Source organism: Apostichopus japonicus, chromosome 16, assembly GCF_037975245.1.
Source record: "Apostichopus japonicus isolate 1M-3 chromosome 16, ASM3797524v1, whole genome shotgun sequence".
Taxonomy (NCBI): Eukaryota; Metazoa; Echinodermata; class Holothuroidea; order Aspidochirotida; family Stichopodidae; genus Apostichopus; species Apostichopus japonicus.
This window is the reverse complement of record NC_092576.1, coordinates 44061368-44081961: the sequence shown is the minus strand read 5'-3', so window position 1 is coordinate 44081961 and position 20594 is coordinate 44061368. Positions and strand designations below refer to the sequence as shown.

At 39.7% G+C, this 20594-nt stretch overlaps 1 protein-coding gene across 1 annotated transcript; it reads left to right on the top strand.

Annotated features, from left to right (window-relative positions):
* The first annotated feature begins 1306 nt into the window (after positions 1–1306).
* LOC139982780 (PAX-interacting protein 1-like) lies at positions 1307–17877 on the top strand. Its single transcript, XM_071995871.1, has 18 exons — positions 1307–1504; positions 2084–2221; positions 3424–3528; positions 4216–4329; positions 5145–5369; positions 6038–6617; positions 6944–7035; positions 7543–7638; positions 8174–8314; positions 8560–8866; positions 9939–9982; positions 10961–11031; positions 11784–11904; positions 12803–12971; positions 13136–13236; positions 13712–13922; positions 14485–14547; positions 15222–17877. Exons 1-18 carry the CDS (start codon positions 1409–1411, stop codon positions 15260–15262), a joined length of 2715 nt encoding a protein of 904 aa, XP_071851972.1. The 5' UTR covers positions 1307–1408; the 3' UTR covers positions 15263–17877.
* Positions 17878–20594: the final 2717 nt, after the last annotated feature.

Sequence of the window (20594 nt, the reverse complement as noted above, 5' to 3'; positions counted from 1 at the left end):
AGGTAATTCTACGTAACGCCCCTTAATACCCGTCAGCCCCACTTTTCATGGTTTTAAGCCCATTATTTGTTCAGAATTTGAATAATAAATTCACTTCAAAACATACCCATAATGTTGCACAAAATTTAATCTATGGACAACCAATATAGAAAATCCCCCTCAACCCCTAACAGACCGGTCAAAATTGCACGAGTAGAGGGAAGTATGATGAAGAATGTTGTTCAAAGAATTTTCGAAAATTCAGACACAGTTAAATTATTGGTGTAAAAATATTGAAACCTCTTATAACGGCCACTATAAAACTTCGATATCATAGAAAATACCCAAAAAATATGCTCGAGGGGGAGGGCGGTCTCCACCCTTCACCCCCCCCCCTCCCTTGGCTAAGCACCTGCGGTTAGAAATCTTGTAGGAAACAGGCCAAATGGAAACCCAGTGAACCCATATCGATGTGGATCATATGTGTGATTGTACGTACTTACACTCATACACAAGATTCCAACCAAATTTCATTACGGATGCGGTCCGTCTAGCTATTCATTTCGAAAAAAAAGTAAAAACTACTTTCGGTCATTTATAGTAACAAATTGTGACACAGTTAAACAGGCGCCTTGTGAGGAATTTGCCACGGGAGGGGCAAAGCTTGTACCCAGACTATCTAAGCCTAGCGCCACCATAAGTTGGCGCGAAGCGCAAAAGAAAATTTTGGCCGAAAATGCCTCCCAGATTGCTGGAAATGGCACTTCCCACGCAGGCCTTTTAAGTTGCATCTAAGCATTTTCTATTTTGAAATTACTAGCGATATCATAAAAAAATACAAAACATATGCTTAAAAAAAAACTATGCCACCAAATATTGGGGGGGATATTAGATACTATATTCCCCCAACAAAAATATTGGGGGGACATGTCCCCCCCGTCCCCCCCATGATCGCCGCCCATGCCCCCACCCCTCCTAGTCCATGAAATTCGAGGTAAACCCCTGGAAAAAAAATCATTATAGAAACAGTTAAGACAGTAGCTGCTCCAAGGAAAGTAGTTAAAGGACAATAAATCACTGATGATCATGTTGGTACAATTTAGTTTTGTTCCCTCCTCCCCCTCCCTCCACCCTCACCCGGGCCGACACGACTGGTTGCTCGCCTGCTTGAACGTCGAGACTCAATATCGGTCAGCGTTCAGCGCTAATGTGGGTTCCAAGCCAGAACCGTGTATATTTCAAACGGCTCTGGTGTATCGTCTGCACAGCATGAACATAGTAATGAAACGACTGATAATTGAAGGCTATATTTCGCGGACAGTACATGCAATTCGCGCATTTACTATGCAAACTTTGGACAGGCCTATACGGGAATTTTAGTAGCCTAGTTAAATGCTGATAGGTATTTTGTTTTCGAAGTTCCTTAGCTATGGAGGCAGAAGAAAAGAATACCCTCGAGACGAAATCCCCAGAAAAAATGTTCCAGAATGTACATTACTATCTCATCGGATCAATTTCTGAGGAGGTAGGCTACTTGAAGAGTTAGGTTATGATCACGGTACTGCTATTGCTAACAATACAGTTACTACTATCTTTATCATAATGTTACCTAGGCCTAGCCTAGTATAACTTAACAATAATACTAGTAAGTAGTATGCGGTACATGTTTTAGCTTACAAGTTACATTTAGAAATCTTAAGTTAGAAGAGACCTAGGCTAGCCTAGTTGGATCAATTTCACAGTGGCCTGGGTACGATAGATCACATTTTTCTGTAAATCTCAGCGAATCAGTCAAATTTGACTATCCTTGCAGTGAATTAAACAGTTTCATGTCGGTGAAGGTTCCAAGCATTCAATCAAAAAGGACTCAAGCAAATTGGCCAGTTAGGCCAAAAGTAGGATGGATAGGGGGGTCTAACTTAGCTTAAGTATTTGCTCTAAATCGCAAGGATTACATATTCCAGGCTTTTATAGTCCTAGTCCTAGGATAGAAACTATACTGAAAAGCACAATGATTATGTGGAATTTGAGTATAGGGGCCACGTCTCTGTCTCGAACCCAATGCATTTTTGCATTCTGATTTTGATTTACCTTCATTCAACAGGCAGTGGAGATGCTGGAGAGAGGCGGAGCCCATGAGGAGAATTATCTCATCGATCAGGTGACCCACGTGATCACGGAGGAGACGGACCACACAGAGATCAGCGAGGCTCAGGACATATTTGAACTACCAGTGGTTTCTGTGAGTCAATTTTTTCCTTCAGTATCGATGTGGCGAGGATTTCATATCTTATTTAAAGTTTTGTCAGAGTCGGACATGTTTGTATCTCAAAAGTGTATCGCCTCCACTCGGCCAAAAATGCATCCTTTAATTCATTCGACATGAGAGAAAGTTGCATCCAAAAATTCTTCAGAAGAAAGACGCTATTATAGTTGCATAATGTAGGGAATTAATTTAGTATATACTCTACTTGAGGGCGTGGTGGCCAATTGGCTAAGGCGTCGGACTCATGATCTCAAGGATTGCTGGTTCGATTCCTGCCTAGTTCATTACATTGTGTCCTTGGGCAAGATGCTTCATCTCAATTGCCTCTCTCCTCCCAGGGGTTAAATGGGTATCTGTGAGGTAACTTGTCATTGGGCACAGTATGTAACTGCTGCCGCCTGGAGGGATTGTCTCTGGGACAGGTTATCATTGACCCAGGGTAATATAACTTGTAAGCGCTGTGATATGTTTTACCAGGAATAGCGTAGCTAAATGCCTAATATTATTACTCAAATTTTGTATGGCAACATTGATGGCTCTGAGCATTCATTTCATGGTACCGGTGTCAGAAGAATAACTGCTGAACATCGTTACACTTGTCTTTGCACTATAGTATTGAGGTGCGATTCTGGATGAATTACTCCATGCTTATATGTTATGTACTGACCTCCACCGAACACTATTAGCTTAGTGTGCAACAGAAGGTGTCATGTATAGTGGGTATTGGTATATACTGTTATGTAGAGGGAAACACACTTATAATTTATATCTGTCACAGTGTCAAATTCCCATATGACCAAGTTGAATTCATTGTTGTATTGTATACTATCTTCAAGTTGGTACAAACAGACAAATGCACAGTTCTCCATCTTGTGTTGAATTTGGTTTCTATCGAATCAAGGTTAGGAACTGTTTCTGCTGTGAGTACCAGTGCTTTGAAGCATGATATGAAATTACAGTATGGAGTGGTTTTGGCATGAGAATCAGAGAAAGGTTTGGAACTGTTTGAACTGTGAGTACCAGTGCTTTGAAGCATGATATGAGAGGACAGTATATAGTGGTATTAGCTGAAGCAAATTGTCCCATCTGACTGAAGGAACAAAAGGTTAATCTTGCTATATTATTTCTTTCATATTGTTTCAATAAATCCAAAATTTGTCTATGTTCACCCTCTCAAGCCGAAATGGATCGAAATGTCCTTGAAGTGTGGGAGGTTGCTTCCATGCAAGCCATTCACGCCCACCGAAGCTCTCTTCACTAATGTCATCGCATGTTGTACACAGGTGAGTGACCCCACCCCCTTATGAATATGCAGTTAATGGTCGTCTTTCATTTTAAGACATTGTAAGTCCCACTAATTATCACAGTTGTAACTCATAACTATAAGGTTATTTCCAAATAAATTGAGTATTCAAGAACAAAAAAAATGCATTTACCTCCAAACATTTTCTACCCATATATTATGTTACCAAGACCTAATAAAATTCACCCCGACACAGATGTGAATGTGATCACTGTAGTTGCATGCATCATGCATGACTGTGATCTTCTTTTGAATATTCATCAAAGTTGTCCAGGGGCTAAGTAAGTTTTCGTAGACACTGAGGTGTTTTCCCCAGGTTATAAAATAGTATGGTTTACAATACATGTACAAAACACTGCCCGATCAATTCACCCATTCAGCAAAGGAAACTGCGACGGAATAGTCCATAAGTCATTACCCAAGTCTTCTTCAGTGAACGGGAAACAATATATCTGCATGACACCAACTTGAATAATGCTCAGAAAAAGAGACAGACCTGACCAGAACCTTATGCCACTTAAAGTCGTCGTTATGAACATCACTTACCTTCCAATCTGTCCTTCAAAGTATAAGATTTTAGAAGTTGAATTCAGCTCCATTTTAAATTCCTGGTCCTTTGGTTCTCAGCAGGTATGAACTACAGTCTTTTTTTTCTTTCTCATTCAAGGTATCTGCCAAGGACCGCAATGCATTGTGGGCCATGATAACTTTCAGGGGTGGAAGGTGCGTCTCCCACTTCACCAGTAAATGCACTCATCTCGTCGCAGGGAGACCAAATGGAGTGAGTTGAATTCACATTCCCTGAAATAGTGACAGTGGGGCTGATTCCAAAAACCTTATTTTTTGCAACCTTTTTTTTTCTGAGGGAAACGGAAGGAGTGCAAGAAATTTGTCCTAAGAATTTTTTGGGGGAAATGTCTGGGTTCCACATGGCTGTTGGCTCCATTCCATTTATAGCATTCACAACAGTGTAAATTGGCATTTGCTGTCATACGGAACACGTAAACAGCATTAATTACTCTTAGATCTCAACTTGTAGAACAAAGCCTTGTTCTCTCATCGTTGGTATACCTACCTCTAGGTAAGATTAAAAAGGATGAAGGTCAATGTCTTAATTTCAGAGTTGATGTTGATTAAATTTTTGACGTTACCCGATACACAACTCCAGTAACGATGCAATTAATTTGTTTTTTTTGGGGGGGGGTTGTTTTTTTTTAAATAATGAAGAAAAATTGTAAAGTTTTCTTTTTTGTTGTGTTTTTTTGTATGTCACCCTATAAAATGTTGAGAAGGGAATCAGATTGTTCGTTTTTTAATCGCAAACCAACCCTCAAAAGACAATAGGATGTCTTTATTTGATCAAATGCAACCGTTTCCTTAGGGATAATAATCAGAGAGTTTGGTTAAAATTGTTGTTGTGCAATATGAAAGTGCAGCTGTTATATAATTGGCTATTGTAATTAAGTGATTTAATTTATTAGAATTTGCCATTTTGGGGACTTTCCTTATAAATGGGCACAAGAGTCACTACTTTGTGGTGAATTCTTTGTGTGTTTTTCATCCTGTCATTCAAATCACGTCCCTTTGGTTCTGTAGGCTAAGTACAAGTGCGCCCTCTACCACGACAACAAGGTGAACAGGGTGAAGGTGGTAAGCCCCGACTGGGTGCGCGACTGCTTCCAGAGCAACCGGTGGCTGGAGGAGGGTCGGTACCACCCCAGGTACCTCTTAACCCAGGAGGACCTGGACGAGAGAGAACAGGAGAGGCAGAGGGAACTACAGGCTGCCAAGGAGGAAGAGAAAGATGCTGACATAGAAGAGGTCAGAGGTCAACCTTTATGCATATTCATTGCTAAGATGCTTGCAATAGAAGCCTATGAATATTCAATACACCTCTTCAAACATTTTCTTTGTTCAGAAAAGCTTTGTAGTTTTTTATTTTTTTATATTTTAATAGTTAAAGGGGTTAGGGTAAATAGCTTGCCAAGAGGGGCTCAGGCAGGGAGGGGGAAAGGAGGGGAGTTGTTGCATGTGTTTACTTTATAATACTGTCTGAGTTGGTAAAGTTATATAACAGCCTGGAAGATGTCAAGCAGCCAGTTATGCATGTGCGAATGGATTATAACTTTACACCTGACGTATGGATATATCCATTGTACAGCTCTGGCTCGGTTTGGTTTTTCATTTAAACCACTTGAAAGACCATTTCATATAAGAAAACCGTGGATCTCTCCCGGATGAAAAACCAACCTTTCTTACGTGAGCGCGAGTTTCATATCTTGAGCTCCTAGATTCTAGTTTTCATAGCTCCAAATGCAACTCCTTCTGTCCACACAATAACTGTTATGCTTGAACCCATGATAGTGGTTCGAAACTTTCAAATTATTAATATTAAAGTTTTAATAATGTCAGCTATTATTATCGTTGATGTTGCTTGAAAAATTATGGCTTATTTTTTTTTTTTTTTTTCATGTCTGCTGTTTCCCTAGGTGAAAAAGCAAACCCCTAAAGTCCAGTACAAAGTGAAAGTTCCCTGGGCCGAAGATATCACTCCCATGCCCGACCTGCCACTGCCGGAGGAGGTCGCCATCCCTGCCGCCACTCCCCCAGCCTCGCATGTCTCGACACCCCCGAGGGCGCACTCCTCGTCGTCGACGACGCCCAAGGATGGCGACTCCTCGTCCAAGAAGAAGGACAAGAAGCACAAAAAGAAGAAGAAAAAGAAGAAACACAAGAAGAACAAGGAGAAGGAAAAGAGGAAGGAGAAGAAGAGAGGTCGTGACTCGGGTCACTCCACGCCGAGGTCCGACATCAGCAGCGTCAACGAGGGAGGAGGGTCCGAGAAAGGAGGCAGCAACTCGTCATCTCGGTCCATGCTGAGAAACATCACCAATAACTCAGACTTCATCCCGAATCTGTCGGGGGCAGGTGGCAAGCGCCACATCTCGCAGGTGCTGAACGCCATCGCTGGAAAGACGCCGCAGAGGGGCAAGAGCAGCGGTCCTCACTTTGGCGTGATCCCTAGCATACCGACCATCCAGTATTATGGTCACGACCCGTCCACAAACTGTGAGTTTTTCTGTTATTTTTTCTGTGTATGCTCCACTCTGTCGCGGTCTGTTGGAAATTTATTGACAACATGACGTCCCGTGTCATGTTAGACTGTATCAGACCTGCAAGTCTTGTAAGCATAAGTCTGTCACGGTCTGGAAGGAACCCTTGCTGATATTGACAACTCTGTCCGATTACCTTCGTTATTTCTGACCACATGAAATTTATGTTTCCACTGTATGATCGCAAAACATAATAACATTTGGCCTAGAGACCAGTTATCCGCAGACCTGTTTATTCATGTTTTAATCTCTATGTTATTTTTTCCTTTAATTTCTTTTCAGTGAAACCAGACCAGTGCCTGTTAGGTTGTATCTTTCTCATCATTGAATATCTACATTTAGTGAACCGGGACTTTATTGATATCTGGACAAAGGTCAGTGTGTTAACCAAGGATGTCCACTCTTTGTTTGCTTGACCTTTAACCTTAAGAGATATTCTGGTGACAATTACATTTGAAGAGAAAATTATTCTACAGTGTAATAGTTGGAGTTCATAACAGTACCTTGTCCCTAGTTCTAGATATGGTTGTTTGAATGTAAACAACTTATACCATATAGACCCTTACATACTCTGGCAAGTAGAACACAGTGGGTGGTCTGTGATGTCAAAGCAGTAGATGTTTGTCAAGACGGTTTAATTTTGAATTAGTATTGGACGACTTTGAATAATTTCGTTGTTAGGTTAAACTTGAAATGTGATAATATTCATATCTGTAAGTGTGTTGTAGCTAATTTGTTTATTTCATCAACACCTTTATGTGAACTATATGTCAAGCAGGTATGTCAGACCATGGTAAGACAAGGACAAGATTATGTCTGTTTTGGTAAATTATTTCTGCATCTTTGAAATATATCTTCTGGTCCATCTGTTTATGGTGCAGGTTATACAGCAACATGGCGGAATGGTCGATGACTGCTACTCGGACAGAATCACGCACATCCTTTGCGATACGCAGAGAACCGAGATCTTTCAGTTGGTTAGTAACAGTGCATCTTGCTCACATGTCTGGCATAACATGTACTCAAGTGTGTGATGTTCAGCCCTAAGATTAACAAGTATGTTTAGCCTAACATGTACTCAATATGTAAAATTGAGAGCTAAGGTTAACAAATACATCTAGCCTAACATATGCCCAATATATAAACTTGAGACCTAAGGCTAACAAATCATGCAATTACAACAACTTCTATCTTCTTGATTTGAGCAACTGAAAGTCTTAAATTTCGGATTAAAAGGAGATTTTTTGTAGTTGTGAGAGTGACAGTGCATGATTTTCTGATGCATAGTTTTTGCTTTTGCCCACATATCTAGCCTAACATACACAATATAGGAGATTGGAGCCTAAGGTTACCAAACTAACAGAGCTAGTCTATATTGGATTCAGTGACTTGGTAGCCTAGCATGTTTGAGTAAAACAATGTATTGAAATTTACATCATCGACTTTTCCAGAGACAAGTTTTGGTCCCAGGATAAGTCTAAGTCTGTTTTTTTTTTCTTTTCTCCTTCCCAGGCCAAGAAGGATGGCAAAAGATGCATCACAGCTAGTTGGCTTAATGACTGCCTGGCCTGCAAATTGATGAAACCGCCATGGAGGGCGCTACACTTCCCCCCGCCATGCTTTCCCCTGAACATACCGATGTGCAAGGAATATGTAAGTTTCAGCTTCAGTCGATCATGTCACCCAAACGTGGCTGAATCAGAGAATTTAAATATATGCAGACAGACGACTTGTCGCATAAATACCTCATAGTACAAGAGAGATTATGAGTACATCCTCGTACAACACAAATGCGCTAGGTAGCTCATCAAAGCACTCGTTCAGTTATTTTGAATTTGAGTTTTAATTGGATTTTTCCATGATGTGGTTCAGCTTATTCATCTATTCTCTGTCATCAGGTCATCGCGGTGACCGGCTTCGAAGGCACAGAGAGAAACGACGTCAAGACCATGATAGAGATGATCGGCGCCACGTACACCGGCTACCTGAGCCGTGGCAACACCTTGCTCATCTGCCGCAGGCCGGAAGGGTTCAAGTACGAGAAAGCGCAAGAGTGGCGCATGCCCACGGTCAACGTACGTTGGCTGAGTGACATAATCCTGGGAAAGTTTGGAGCCTTTCAGAATCTATTGGAGGACCGATACCAGCTGTATGAGGGCGAGGATCCATTTAAGATTGAGTATGATATACCACTACCACTGATGGGTGAGTACCCCCCCCCACTTCCACCCCCTCTCCCTCTGTACCCTTAAAATAAATTATGTCATGCCAATGCTTTATCAAAATTGAATATATTACACATATATATATATATATTTAACGGTACCACTTATAAGTAAATGAAACACCCCTGGATGCATCCTGTTCAGAACCATAAGATAGGAGTATTAGGCCGGAATCTAAGTTTTGACCAATGGCACAGATGAGTCTGTAAAGTACCGGTGCTGTACTGGTGCTGTACACCGTGACCATAGATGAATGAACACCTCTGCTGTACCCACCCTACCCCCTCCTTGCCTCCTCCTGTGCGATTTGAATAACCATGTAGTAGAAACTGAGTATAGTGCACCAATGCCACTAAGATTACAGGTTAGTAAAACACCCCCTGCTGTACCTTCATGAGACCCATGTCATACCTCTACTATACCCAATTTAACTTCCCCTATAAACCATCTCACTAAGTTGGCATACATAAGGGTGCTTTTACTATAGATCTGTAGTGTAAATGCAGTTCAGATCCGGATCTGATCCTACTATTTTGTTGCTGCCAGAGATCAGGATCTGATCCGGACATCAAGATCAATTTTGCAATGTAAACACTCCGGCATCAACAGTGACCCAAGATATCCAGTGACCTCATTACATCACATGTATTCTTGCATGAAATTCCAGTCCTGTATCATGCATACATACATGTGCTAATTCCTGCATAGACTGAGTGAGTGTGGGCCATACATAGTGTAGTATTGTCACATGCCTAAGACTTTACACCATGACAACGAATGTTTTGGAGTATACGGACTACGCGATCCACGGCTGCACATGACAAATTTCCAATTCGATTTCTTTTAGCAACATCCGGGGAATATCGCGGGAGGATCAGAGTACGACTCAAGTCAGATCTAGTGTAAAAGCACCCTTAAAGTCTCTCATTTTCAGAGGAATCGGAAGAACACAATATGCTATTTCCCTTTTTTTGTTCCTGATAAATTCCTCATTTTTACAAAAGGTATCAACTGCTATTCTCATTTTCATTTTGTTTTTGTTATTTTCAAAGCTCCCTGGACTTCTCCCCTTAAAATAAGCTCAGCCACGAAAAGGGTAAGTGGTCTCTTATTAATTAATTAATTTTTTTAATTACACTACCAAGTCCAATGTTCTAGGTTTCATTTCTAGGTTCAACATTTTTTAGGTTCTACTGCCCCCAGAATCATTTCTCTGAACTCAACAGATGCAATGTTGAGTTTACGTCTGTACGGTGTTAGTGCCCTCTATATATGTACTGTGTTAGCGCCCTCTATGTAATGTGTTAACGCCCTCCATGTATCTTGTTAGTGCACTTTATTTACCTTGTTAACGCCCTCTATGTACCTTGTTAGCACCCTCTATGTACCTTGTTAGCGCCCTCTATGTACCTTGCCAGCATCCTCTATGTACCTTGTTAGCGCCCTCCATGTACCTTGTTAGCGCTTTCTATGTACCATGTTAGCGCCCTCTATGTACCTTGTTAGCACCCTCAATTTCCTTGTTAGTGGTTAGTGCCCTCTATGTACCTTGTTAGCACCCTCTATGTACCTTGTTAGCGCCCTCTATGTACCTTCTGATCCCAGATCTGTGTGGTCTATTTCTGAGGCTGTGTTGCCGTGTGATAATGATGTTGTGAGAGAACAACAATGCCGTTTAATTTACAGCTGGACTAAATGTTTGAAAGTCAGAGTTACAAATTATGAGAGAGCCTGGCAACAGTTACTATGGGGTTCAACCAATCCTTGACCAACGCTAGCAACTGGATTGACATAAAGTCAATGTTATATCTGGTTATGTGACACTTGTATTTACACAGCTTGTTAAAAGTTGGATGCTGAGTGGCCAGGGGGAGGGGTGAATGTTGCTTAGGAAATATTCTGTTGTGCTCTACAGGTTTTGAACAATGAGCACTGCTGATCTGCAGAGATAATCTCTAATGCTTTGGTATTTTGTTAGCCTTGCTTCAGGATTGCACCTGCTTCTTGGAAAATGAACATTTTCCTGCAACATCCCTTCGTTATTTTTAAAGTTCCTTCTGCTTGTCTCATTTAGAGTTTTATGGCCCACTTAAGCAGTAAAAGGAAGGCGGAGAATATGAGCCCCGGAGCAGCCAAAAGAGCAAAGTAAGTCTTGGAAATTAGGGTTTAATTGAGTCGTTAATGGTTAAGCATACTTTACAGATACTTTGGAATGTGATATTCATGTAAGCTGAACTTCTGGTTAGCCACACCTACAGGATTCCTTTCGGGCATCTGTCGGCTGGGACGGTGTAAAAAAAAAACCTTTTCGAAGAGTTTGATGTGGTTGAGTATCTGTTACAGTTAACACATGACTGCAACCAAATCTGGAGTTGTGGAAGGTAAATCCTGATCGGTTGTCACAACTGCGGGGAAGACCAAATTGTCCGTTCAAAAAAAACCCCAAAAAAGCCAGGAAGTTTGGAAACAGGGACCCACAATAAGCTCCAAAGATAAATATATAAATCATTTAAGTCAAATTCGAAAGTATATTAAACAACAATCACAATGTGTCAAAATTATATTCTATTTTTGGGTAACAAGGTTTTACTAGAAGCAATAGTGGACTTGCGCCCTCCTTGACGGAGAAATAAACAGAGTGAAAATATTAAAAAACAATAATAAAATTTCTGCCCCTCTCTCTCTGTGACTGTTTTGGTATTGTACTGAAGTTGTTTGGTTTGTTATTATTCTTAAAGTGTCTGCCTAACATGACCATTTTGAAGATATCTATTGGGGAGGGAGGAGGGTTGGAGAGGTGGGCTGAATCTGAAATGCAGAGGGTGGTTATTAACCAACGGATGTTTTTGTTGAAATGAAATTTGCAACATATCTGTCTACATTTGTTTGGTTTTCAGAAAGTCTCATTCTTTTGAGGATGAGTTGTGGGACACACCGGTCCCGGCCCTGGATCCTCACAAAATACCAAAGGTCATGTTTACCGGTATCGACGGTCAGTTTATACCGGACCTGTCCAAGGTGAGTCTGGCTTCATAAAGTACCCCTGTTGGTGGTCAAAGAAACTTAAAGGTTGTACTTCTATGGTTAATTAAAAGAAAACAAATGATAACTTCTGCCTGGAAGTTGTTCAGTTGTGATGTGGAATATCCTGTCAAAATTAGGCCCTCGATACAAATTATCAATTTCATGTTTTTTTTTGGAAACTTTGCTCCTATAATTATAGAGCTCTGTGGGTCTCAAAACTTATAAGGTTACATTGAGCGCGTTCTAGCTTCCTGGATGATTTAAATGGACTGAAAATCTTGATCGTTGTTGTCCCAGTGTTCTAGGATGATATCTGCTACCCTTTCTCTAATTTCTTCTTTCTCTAATCCAATCTCTTATCCAATCTCTAATCCCTTCTCTAATTTCTTCTTTCTCTGGTCCTTTCTCTTATCCTATCTAATTCTTTCTCTAACTTTTCCTTAAGTCTCTCTAATCCTGTCTTTAATCCTTTCTCTAGTATCTCTAATATTTTCTCTAATATTTTCTCTAATTTCTCCTGTCTCTAATCCTATTTCTATTCCTATCTCTAATCCTATTTCTAATCCTGCCTCCATTATCTCTACTCCTACTCTACTCTATTTTTTCCTTTAGTCTCTCTAATCCTATCTCTTATCCTTTCTCTAATTTCTCTTGTCTCTAATCCTATCTCTCTCTACTCCTTGCACCCATTTCTCCCGTCTCTAATCCTCCAGCTAATCCTCTCTCTAATCCTTCCTCTAATCCTTTCTCTAATCCTGCCTCTTTTATCTCTACTCCTTTGTACCCATTTCTCCCCTCTCTATTGCGCTCTCTAATCCCCTCCCTAATCCCATCTATAAATTCTTTCTCCAATTGTAAACCAACCAAATCCTTCCTTCTAAATCTCTTCCAGAAACTAGAGAAGCTGGGAGGGCGAGTGGTCCACGACATACAGAAGTGCACCCATCTGGTGACCACTAAGGTTATCCGCACCGTAAAGTTCCTCTGCGGGGTCTGCTGCTCCCGCCACATCATCTCCCCGATGTGGATTGAGGAGAGCTACAAGAGCAGATGGTTCTTGGGTGAGTACGGTTCCAAAAGAAACCGGGTAAAGCAGGAGTTAAGGCTGCAGTAACTATCTGGTTACCACAAGTTTTAATTTTGAGACCGCTGGTTCCAATATTTTTTGGGAAAAGTTTGCTATTAACTCTCTTTTCTTTTTCTCCCTCCCTCTCTCTGTCTTTAGATGAAACTAATTTCAGGCTTCTGGACCCAGAAACAGAGAACATGTTTGCATTCAAGTTAGACGAATCCTTACAACTTGCCAGACGCAAGAAGCTGTTTCATGTTAGTATCACCAGTGTATTATTGAATATAAGGTCAAAGGTTGTCAGTATCACCAACTGAATATAAGGTCAAAGGTTTTCTGAGATGATTTAATGACTTTCTTGATTATGTAGCTGCAGAAAGAGAGAGTATGAACTTGTGATATCTGCTTTTCCTATCCAGTTGGTTCTATTATCTGTGTCCCATATAATATATGTATGTAAGTAAGTAAGTAAAACTTTATTTCATCCCAAAAGGGAAATTACAAGCTCGTATATGTACATATAAGACAAATACAAGATGATAAACGGTAAAAAGACAAAAAAATGGCAAACATTAGAGTTCACAGAATTAAAGTATAAAAATGTATATATTTATATATGTATATGCATATCTTTATTAGGACATATATCTGTAGATATGAATATATGATATGTCTATAATTCTACATTGATCCATTGATTATTTGTTCCTATTTTACCCTTTCTTCCTCTAGAACATGGTGCTGTACATGACGGCCAATGTCCAGCCTCCGTTCTCGATGCTGAAAGAAATAGTGAGATGCGCCGGGGGTACCCTCCTGGAGAGACGGCCTCCCCTCTCTCAGATCAGGGAGGTCCACAAGGCCGCCGGGAAACATTCCTTCATAGTGGTCAGCTGCGATGTGGACATGCCGCAGTGCCGGGAGTTTGTGAGGAGCAATATCGGTATGTGATCCAATCAGCCAATCATCTGCAACAGTTTCTCCGATCAATCTAAAATAATTATTGATATCAGTGGCTTCAATCGCTAATTAATTAGATTTTTTATCATTGTCGATATCATGTCAGTTAATTACCACCCTCTTCAGTGGTGTCAAGCAAGTAATGTGTGGTTTCAAGGTGCCCCAATTTTACGGGTAACGGTCTTGATGTAGGAGTGGATTTTGGAGATAATGGCGGTTGGGGAGGGGGGAGGGTAGTGGATGGACATGGTGCAGTATACTGGGTTGGAGAGACAGTGGGGTAACGGTGGATTTAAACAATGCATTGTGGGATATGGTACTTGTACAGCCTGGGTTTTTGGATGTAGGATGGAGCATTGAAGTAGCACTAGGGTAAGCATGAGGTAAAGGAGTATAGTAGGCTGGAGATGTAATTATTTGAAAAATATTTATTTCTCTCTGGTACCATCTTCTTCTAGATGTAAACCGATATTTGGAAATAGGTCTTGTGTCCAACCTCAGTTTATTTTGTTTTGACTTAGTTACTTTTATTTTCCTTTCAACAGATATTTACAGCGTAGAGTTTATCCTGACCAGTGTTCTCAGGCAGAAGCTGGACTTCAACTCATATCCTTTCCATAGAGTTTGTTCATAGGTTGTGAAGGTCAAAGGTCAATTACAAGGCGTGTGTGTTAATGAACAGATATAGATGCATGTGATTGTAAGTGGACTAATCAGAGTTTACCCTGAGGCAAGCCAACATGGGCAATTTTTGGTTACTTGCCATAGGCAGGCATGTAACCTATGCAGTCAAGTTGACGTGCGTGGGTATATGTGTGTGTGTGTGACGCCCTAGCATGTAAACAAGATGGGTAACCTCTGCAGTTCTTCTATTTGTCACATGGCTTCATGTGTTTAGCCAAATCTGACAAAAATTTGACAAAACTGCTATGATCTCTAGGGAGTGTTCCTGAAGAGCAATTAGGTCACTGAGAATGATCTTGTTAACAGCTTTGTGTTGATAATCCTTCACCTGAAGATGATTTATTTTTTATATTTGTTTAGTTATAATTTATTCTTTTTTCATTTCATTTTATTTAATTTAATTTTAATTTATTCATTTGTATTCATATTTTTGTATTTATATATGTTATTTGTATGTTGTCTGTATCATAATATATGACCAATAGGCTTTCAGTTTGACTTTACAGAATGTTCTGTCTAAATTGGCATAGCTTTTGTAAACTTTTCTTGATATAATTTTTTCCCTCATTTTTCTTTTTTTCCTTAATAATACGTACATTCCTGTATAACCTGAATCATTGCAACGATGTGACATCGTAGAGGGAGATTTAGTGTCCTTGGACGTATTGTCCCTCCAGTGAATGACAGTGTGCCATACTGACGGAAGTTGGACATGTGTGATGGCAAGGAAGCTACAGTGTCCTCTGACGTATTGGCCTTCCAGAGGATAGCAGTGTAACGTTCTGACTGTATATGGACAAGTGAGACAGTATTAAAGGAAGCCGCAGTGTCCTTGGACGTATTGTTCCTTCAGTGATTGGCAGTGTGGCATTCTCACTGATTCAAAGGCAAGCAGGACCACTAGGAGACAGTGAGATGGGGCGCAATGGCCTACCATTTAATGTACAGATTTTCTGCGTGTGGGTTGAATATGAGAGGACAGTGTGCTTGGACATACTGGCCCTTTATATAAAGACAGTCTGTAGTGTTGTGACTGTTGCAAGGTTTATTTGGCCGGTGACGAGGAGACTGGCAATACCGTCCCTTTAAGAAAAGCAGTGGCCTAGATTGACTAAAATAAGGCCAATGGGACAGTAATGGTATGACAAGGTGGTATGGTTTACTGGCCCTCCAGAAGATATGGAATTGGTCTACACACTAGCGCCAGTTAATTCCCCAGGATGCTAATGACATGGTAGTGTGATCAGACATACTGGCCCACACACAACCACCTTGTGCTGTACTGGCCATTACACTGAATTTGTGTCTTTTGCCAAACACTACAGTGTGTTGTTAGATTCAAAGGACGGTAATGATGGGGACAGAGTTTTGTACTTACTGGCCTTCTAGATGATACCATAAGGTGTTGCATTGACCATTGCAAACCAGAGAGGACGGTAAAGTTAAGGCAGGGTGGCTAAGGTTAACCCAGCCCTGTTAAAGAACTACACAAATCTTTTTGATACTTGTTTTTGGATAGTTAAAGTTGTTTATACCCCTGGTTAGAAGTTTCCTGAAGTTTTAGTTCAAATCTAAAAGTGTCCCTGCCAGAGACAGTGTGTATATGTGGCAATGTTTTATGTTGTACATATCTTGATGTTATCTATGTTTAGTATGTAGAGTTTAAGAGGGTATACTGTACATTCTTTAACCCCTCCCACCCCCCCCCCCCACCATACCCCACATTCTCCTCAAGGCAGTAATGTCAGTGTTATGCATGGAAGCAAAGCCAGTGCTTGTTCAGCAAAGTGAGTCCACATTATGCCATATTTTTGTTTAATTTTGTGATGTCATTGGTGACAAGAATATTACAACATTTCCTGTGTTGTCTCACCTACCAAAAGAGAAGAACTGCTTAGCCATCGGGATAGGATACCAAGGCCTGTGGTTATTGACACAAATCCCTTTGAAGAAAAAAAAAAATGCTCAAATTTAAGACGGGTTAGCATGTTTTAAGGAACTATGCAGTGAAACTAAACCAGCAATCTTGCAGAAATCACAAATAACAGTGAAAGGGGATAATCTGTTGGATGAAGTATATGAGAAAAAAAAATAATAATAATGCTAGATATGCTAGAATGGCCACAGCTACAAAAAACATTTAAACAAATCTTTTACTAATGGGTTGCCAGGTTTGAAATACCTGTTTTGCGGTGATTTGATAACATTTTACAGCAAGTGGGAATTTTCCACTCCTAAAGATTCAAAGTGGTAATTTCTTTGGGCCAAAATTTACTCATGAATATTGCAAGACCAAATTGACATCGTAATCAATATCAAACTCAATTTAGGCCGGGAGGGAGGGGGAGGGGGGATTTTTTGTATGTCTTTCAACAACATAGTCTTCATCAGTTTGTGGAAAAAAATGAATTTTCCACCAGCCAGTACTGCTCAAACAAGTCGGTCGTGGAGAAAGGTGTCTGTTGGAAGGGATGCGGATTGCTAAGGGGAAAATGTGTAGGCGTTTTATAGCTGTAATATGCGCAGGTACAAATATTGCGAAAATAGAAAAGTTTTTGAGTTAATTTTGATAAATATCTGATGGTTTTCAAAGCCCAATCACTTGAAACATTCCAGTAGGTCAACTTGACCGGGTCAAGTTTTGAAGTATGGAAGTTAAAAGCTGAAACTTTGCCATTTTGCATTTCATAACTGTGATGACTTACTTGGGTAAAAAATGTATTTATTATTCCAAAACGTGATTCAGGCGAGGAAGCGTGGTGAAAGGAATAGCATCTTAAATTGGTGCCAAAAATTGAAAAGATTGTGACTTAACTTGATAAATTTCAAGTTTATTTTGAGATATACTGGATAACATTAATTCCATTGAATTACCTTTCGTAACAAACAAATCTTTTCAAGTTTTTAATACTGTACTGTAAACAGGTTCTGAAAATTATCCAAAAAAGTTAGCGACCGAGGCGTGTGATGGGCATTCTCTCGTAGATAAAGTCTCATGTCAAAAGTTCCTTCGTAAACTTCCTAAAAAATTACATCAAATTTATTGCATTTGTTTTTGTTAGTTTTTATAAATTCTAACTTTTTTCATAAAATCAAATACTGTCACCATCCTGAAATAGTCTTGGTTGCCAGGTGGGAAAATCATGTACTGGATATTTATTCTATAAATATCATTTTTTGGTAACTTATATACTGTACACTGTTTGCAAATTGCCTGCTTATAATTCCAATAAAATATTTAAATGTTTTCAATACAGATTGGGTTTTTGTCATTTTTTATTTCCTTCTGAAATTTCCTTCTGAAATTGATGTTTCTACTGCAAATAAATCTGAAGTTGGCCATAGTTTTAATGTATCACTGAAAAATCAGAGTACCCATTTCATTTCTTTGACTCAAATTGGCTTGGGTGCAGCAGACTTGAGTGTCCCCTATTCATAGGGAAAGTAACCTCCCCCTCCCCCCCCCCATAACTGCTTCTAATGATTAATTTGTGAAGTAGTTGGTTTGAGTACAAGAAACGGGATCTGATTGGGTGCTAGTCCAGTGCAATGGTACCAGTGTAATCGTCGAAGAAGCGATTGGTCACTCCCCAGCCCCCCAACTGACTCCCATTCCTCTCCCCCTATCCCAACTTGTACTTCCTGTTTACAGCAAGGCTGTGGTAAAATTATTAAGCCAGTGTTGTACCAAGACGAACTGAGTCCTAAGCCATGGAATGGAAATAATTGCGTAAGGTGTATCATACATTGCCGATATTTAAGCGTACGGTTTGTTGCAGTCGCTAGTGGTTGTGGATCGCTGATCACGTTCAAGAAACTACAGTTCGATTGGAATTTAACTGCATAGTTTATCTATCATTCTTATGCTTATTCAACCTGTTCATAATACCTGGAGGTATAGGCCCACTAAATTCAAAGGACAACTATTGTAATCTGTGGGGTTCTAGTTATTCAAACAAGTAGACTTTAGTTCAACTGATCTGATCTTATCTAATTAATTAGCTGTCGCTTTTGTGTTCAAGAAGCCGAGCTGTAATGAATAGACCATAAAAATTGCACGAACCATCAGGGAACTCAACACTAATAATTCTAATGTCTATCAAACACCACCTGTTATTTTCCAAAAAATACAAAAATCCATACTTATTCCGAAAATAAAATTTAATACTTAAAAAACTATAAAATATTAACCCAGAACAAAGACAAACGTTTGGTTACAATAAATCTTTTTTATTGGCAAGGTATTTATAATAAATGTCATATCATTTGATATATTAACAGAAAAATTCACATACATATGCTGTGGAATATACAGTCTCTGCGTGATAATGGGAAAGTAGAAGCCAGATGGGCTTAACGCAAACAAGTTAAATGGTCTGTAAGGAGTTCTAACCGGTTACAATGATCCAGTCACAAACTTGCTACATTAAAGGCTACCGCATGTACCATACGGTTAACAGTCAAGATTACTAGTAACCACGGTAAATTTACACCACATACTATTAATCATTTTCCTTAACATTTAATTGTTTAGCCTAGATAAATTAATAAAATTACCCATTTTTACCCAAAGATATACGACAGAAATAAGAAATTCCCAGAGTATCTATTCCTGAAGGTGTCCAATCTTTCCAAAACAATTGAGGATGGTTGTATTGGACGATCACGTCTTGGGTGCCTGGGGGGGGGGGGGAAGGTCTCAAGCTGTGCACGGTACCTATTAAGCAGGCCAAAAAATGGTGACTATATTCTGATCTATCTAGCATATTTCTGTACTGAAATTCTTAGTAGTTGTCATGACATCATCTCTGCGTTGATCGGTGAATTCATTTGACGATCCACGCACAGATTTTTCTAAGCGAACGCTATGTTGTCCCGATGACTAGATTTTCATACCCACGTATATCCACCATTCCCTACCCTACTGTCTTTAACCTTTTACGAAGCTTGTTCGGTTTATCAATTGGGGTTCTAAGAAAGTAGGATGTTAAAGGTATGCTGTATTGGCCTCAAATATGCTAGATATTCAAATATGGTCACCTTTGGTCAGAATTCTTAAAACTGTTTTTATTACAAACTTTGAGGGAGTTTCCTCACTGGGACATTCATCTTGTGTGTTTCTTAAAAATGTCTAAGAACAATTGGAGAGTAAAGACCTCCAGGAAAATTCCTTTTTGAAAACTTCTAGCAATTATAGCGTGCTATAATTTGGGGCCTATACTGATTACCTTTAAGTAGCAACCTGCGAATACATTGGATTAGAATACCAGCACAAATATGAACGAAAAAAACAAAAATCATAATAATGATCAATAAAGTAAAAATATATAATATGTTTCACTGGGTAAATTTCTCAAAAAGAAATATTGGTATAACAAACAAACTTATTAACTAGAAATGTTAATATCAGGCTCCAAATAGGATCAAACAATCCATATTAAAAATAAGCCTGCATGGATTTCTTCTTCCATGAAATCTTTTCTAAACAATAACATTGCAAGACTGGAAATATTTCCTGGTTTGGATCCGGAGATGCCGTACCCACTTTGAATGTTAAAGTTTTGGTCGAGCTATTGGTCGTAGAAGTATCAACAGAAACAATGAATCCCAAAATGAGATTAACGGACCTCACATATTTTAATCTTCTTCCATAAAAGGTCCAAGTTGTTTTTCAGAGAGGATTATAAAGCTGTTACTTGGCCATCATTTCAAAAAGGCCTGTTGTGTTGATACGATGCTGTTTACAATTTCCAACTTGTCGGGACAGACAACTGCTTGAAACGGGAAACCCAATTTTGGTCCCACCAGTCTACAGCGAGCTGACCAGCAGATCTGATAAACAGGTTCACTGGACAGACATCACATCGACTGAAATCTGTAAAATACTAACACAGATACGCAGATGGAATGTTGTTACTAGGTGTGTTTATTACACCTCTGAAAGAAAATGGGAGGAGCCTCACTACTACTA

Excerpts from the sequence above, each read along its gene's own strand:
- LOC139982780 (XM_071995871.1), top strand. The coding sequence starts at position 1,409 with ATGGAGGCAGAAGAAAAGAATACCCTCGAGACGAAATCCCCAGAAAAA. Across the intron at positions 8,315-8,559 it reads TACCGATGTGCAAGGAATAT|GTCATCGCGGTGACCGGCTT; the intron begins GTAAGTTTCAGC and ends CTCTGTCATCAG. Across the intron at positions 13,237-13,711 it reads GACGCAAGAAGCTGTTTCAT|AACATGGTGCTGTACATGAC; the intron begins GTTAGTATCACC and ends TTCTTCCTCTAG.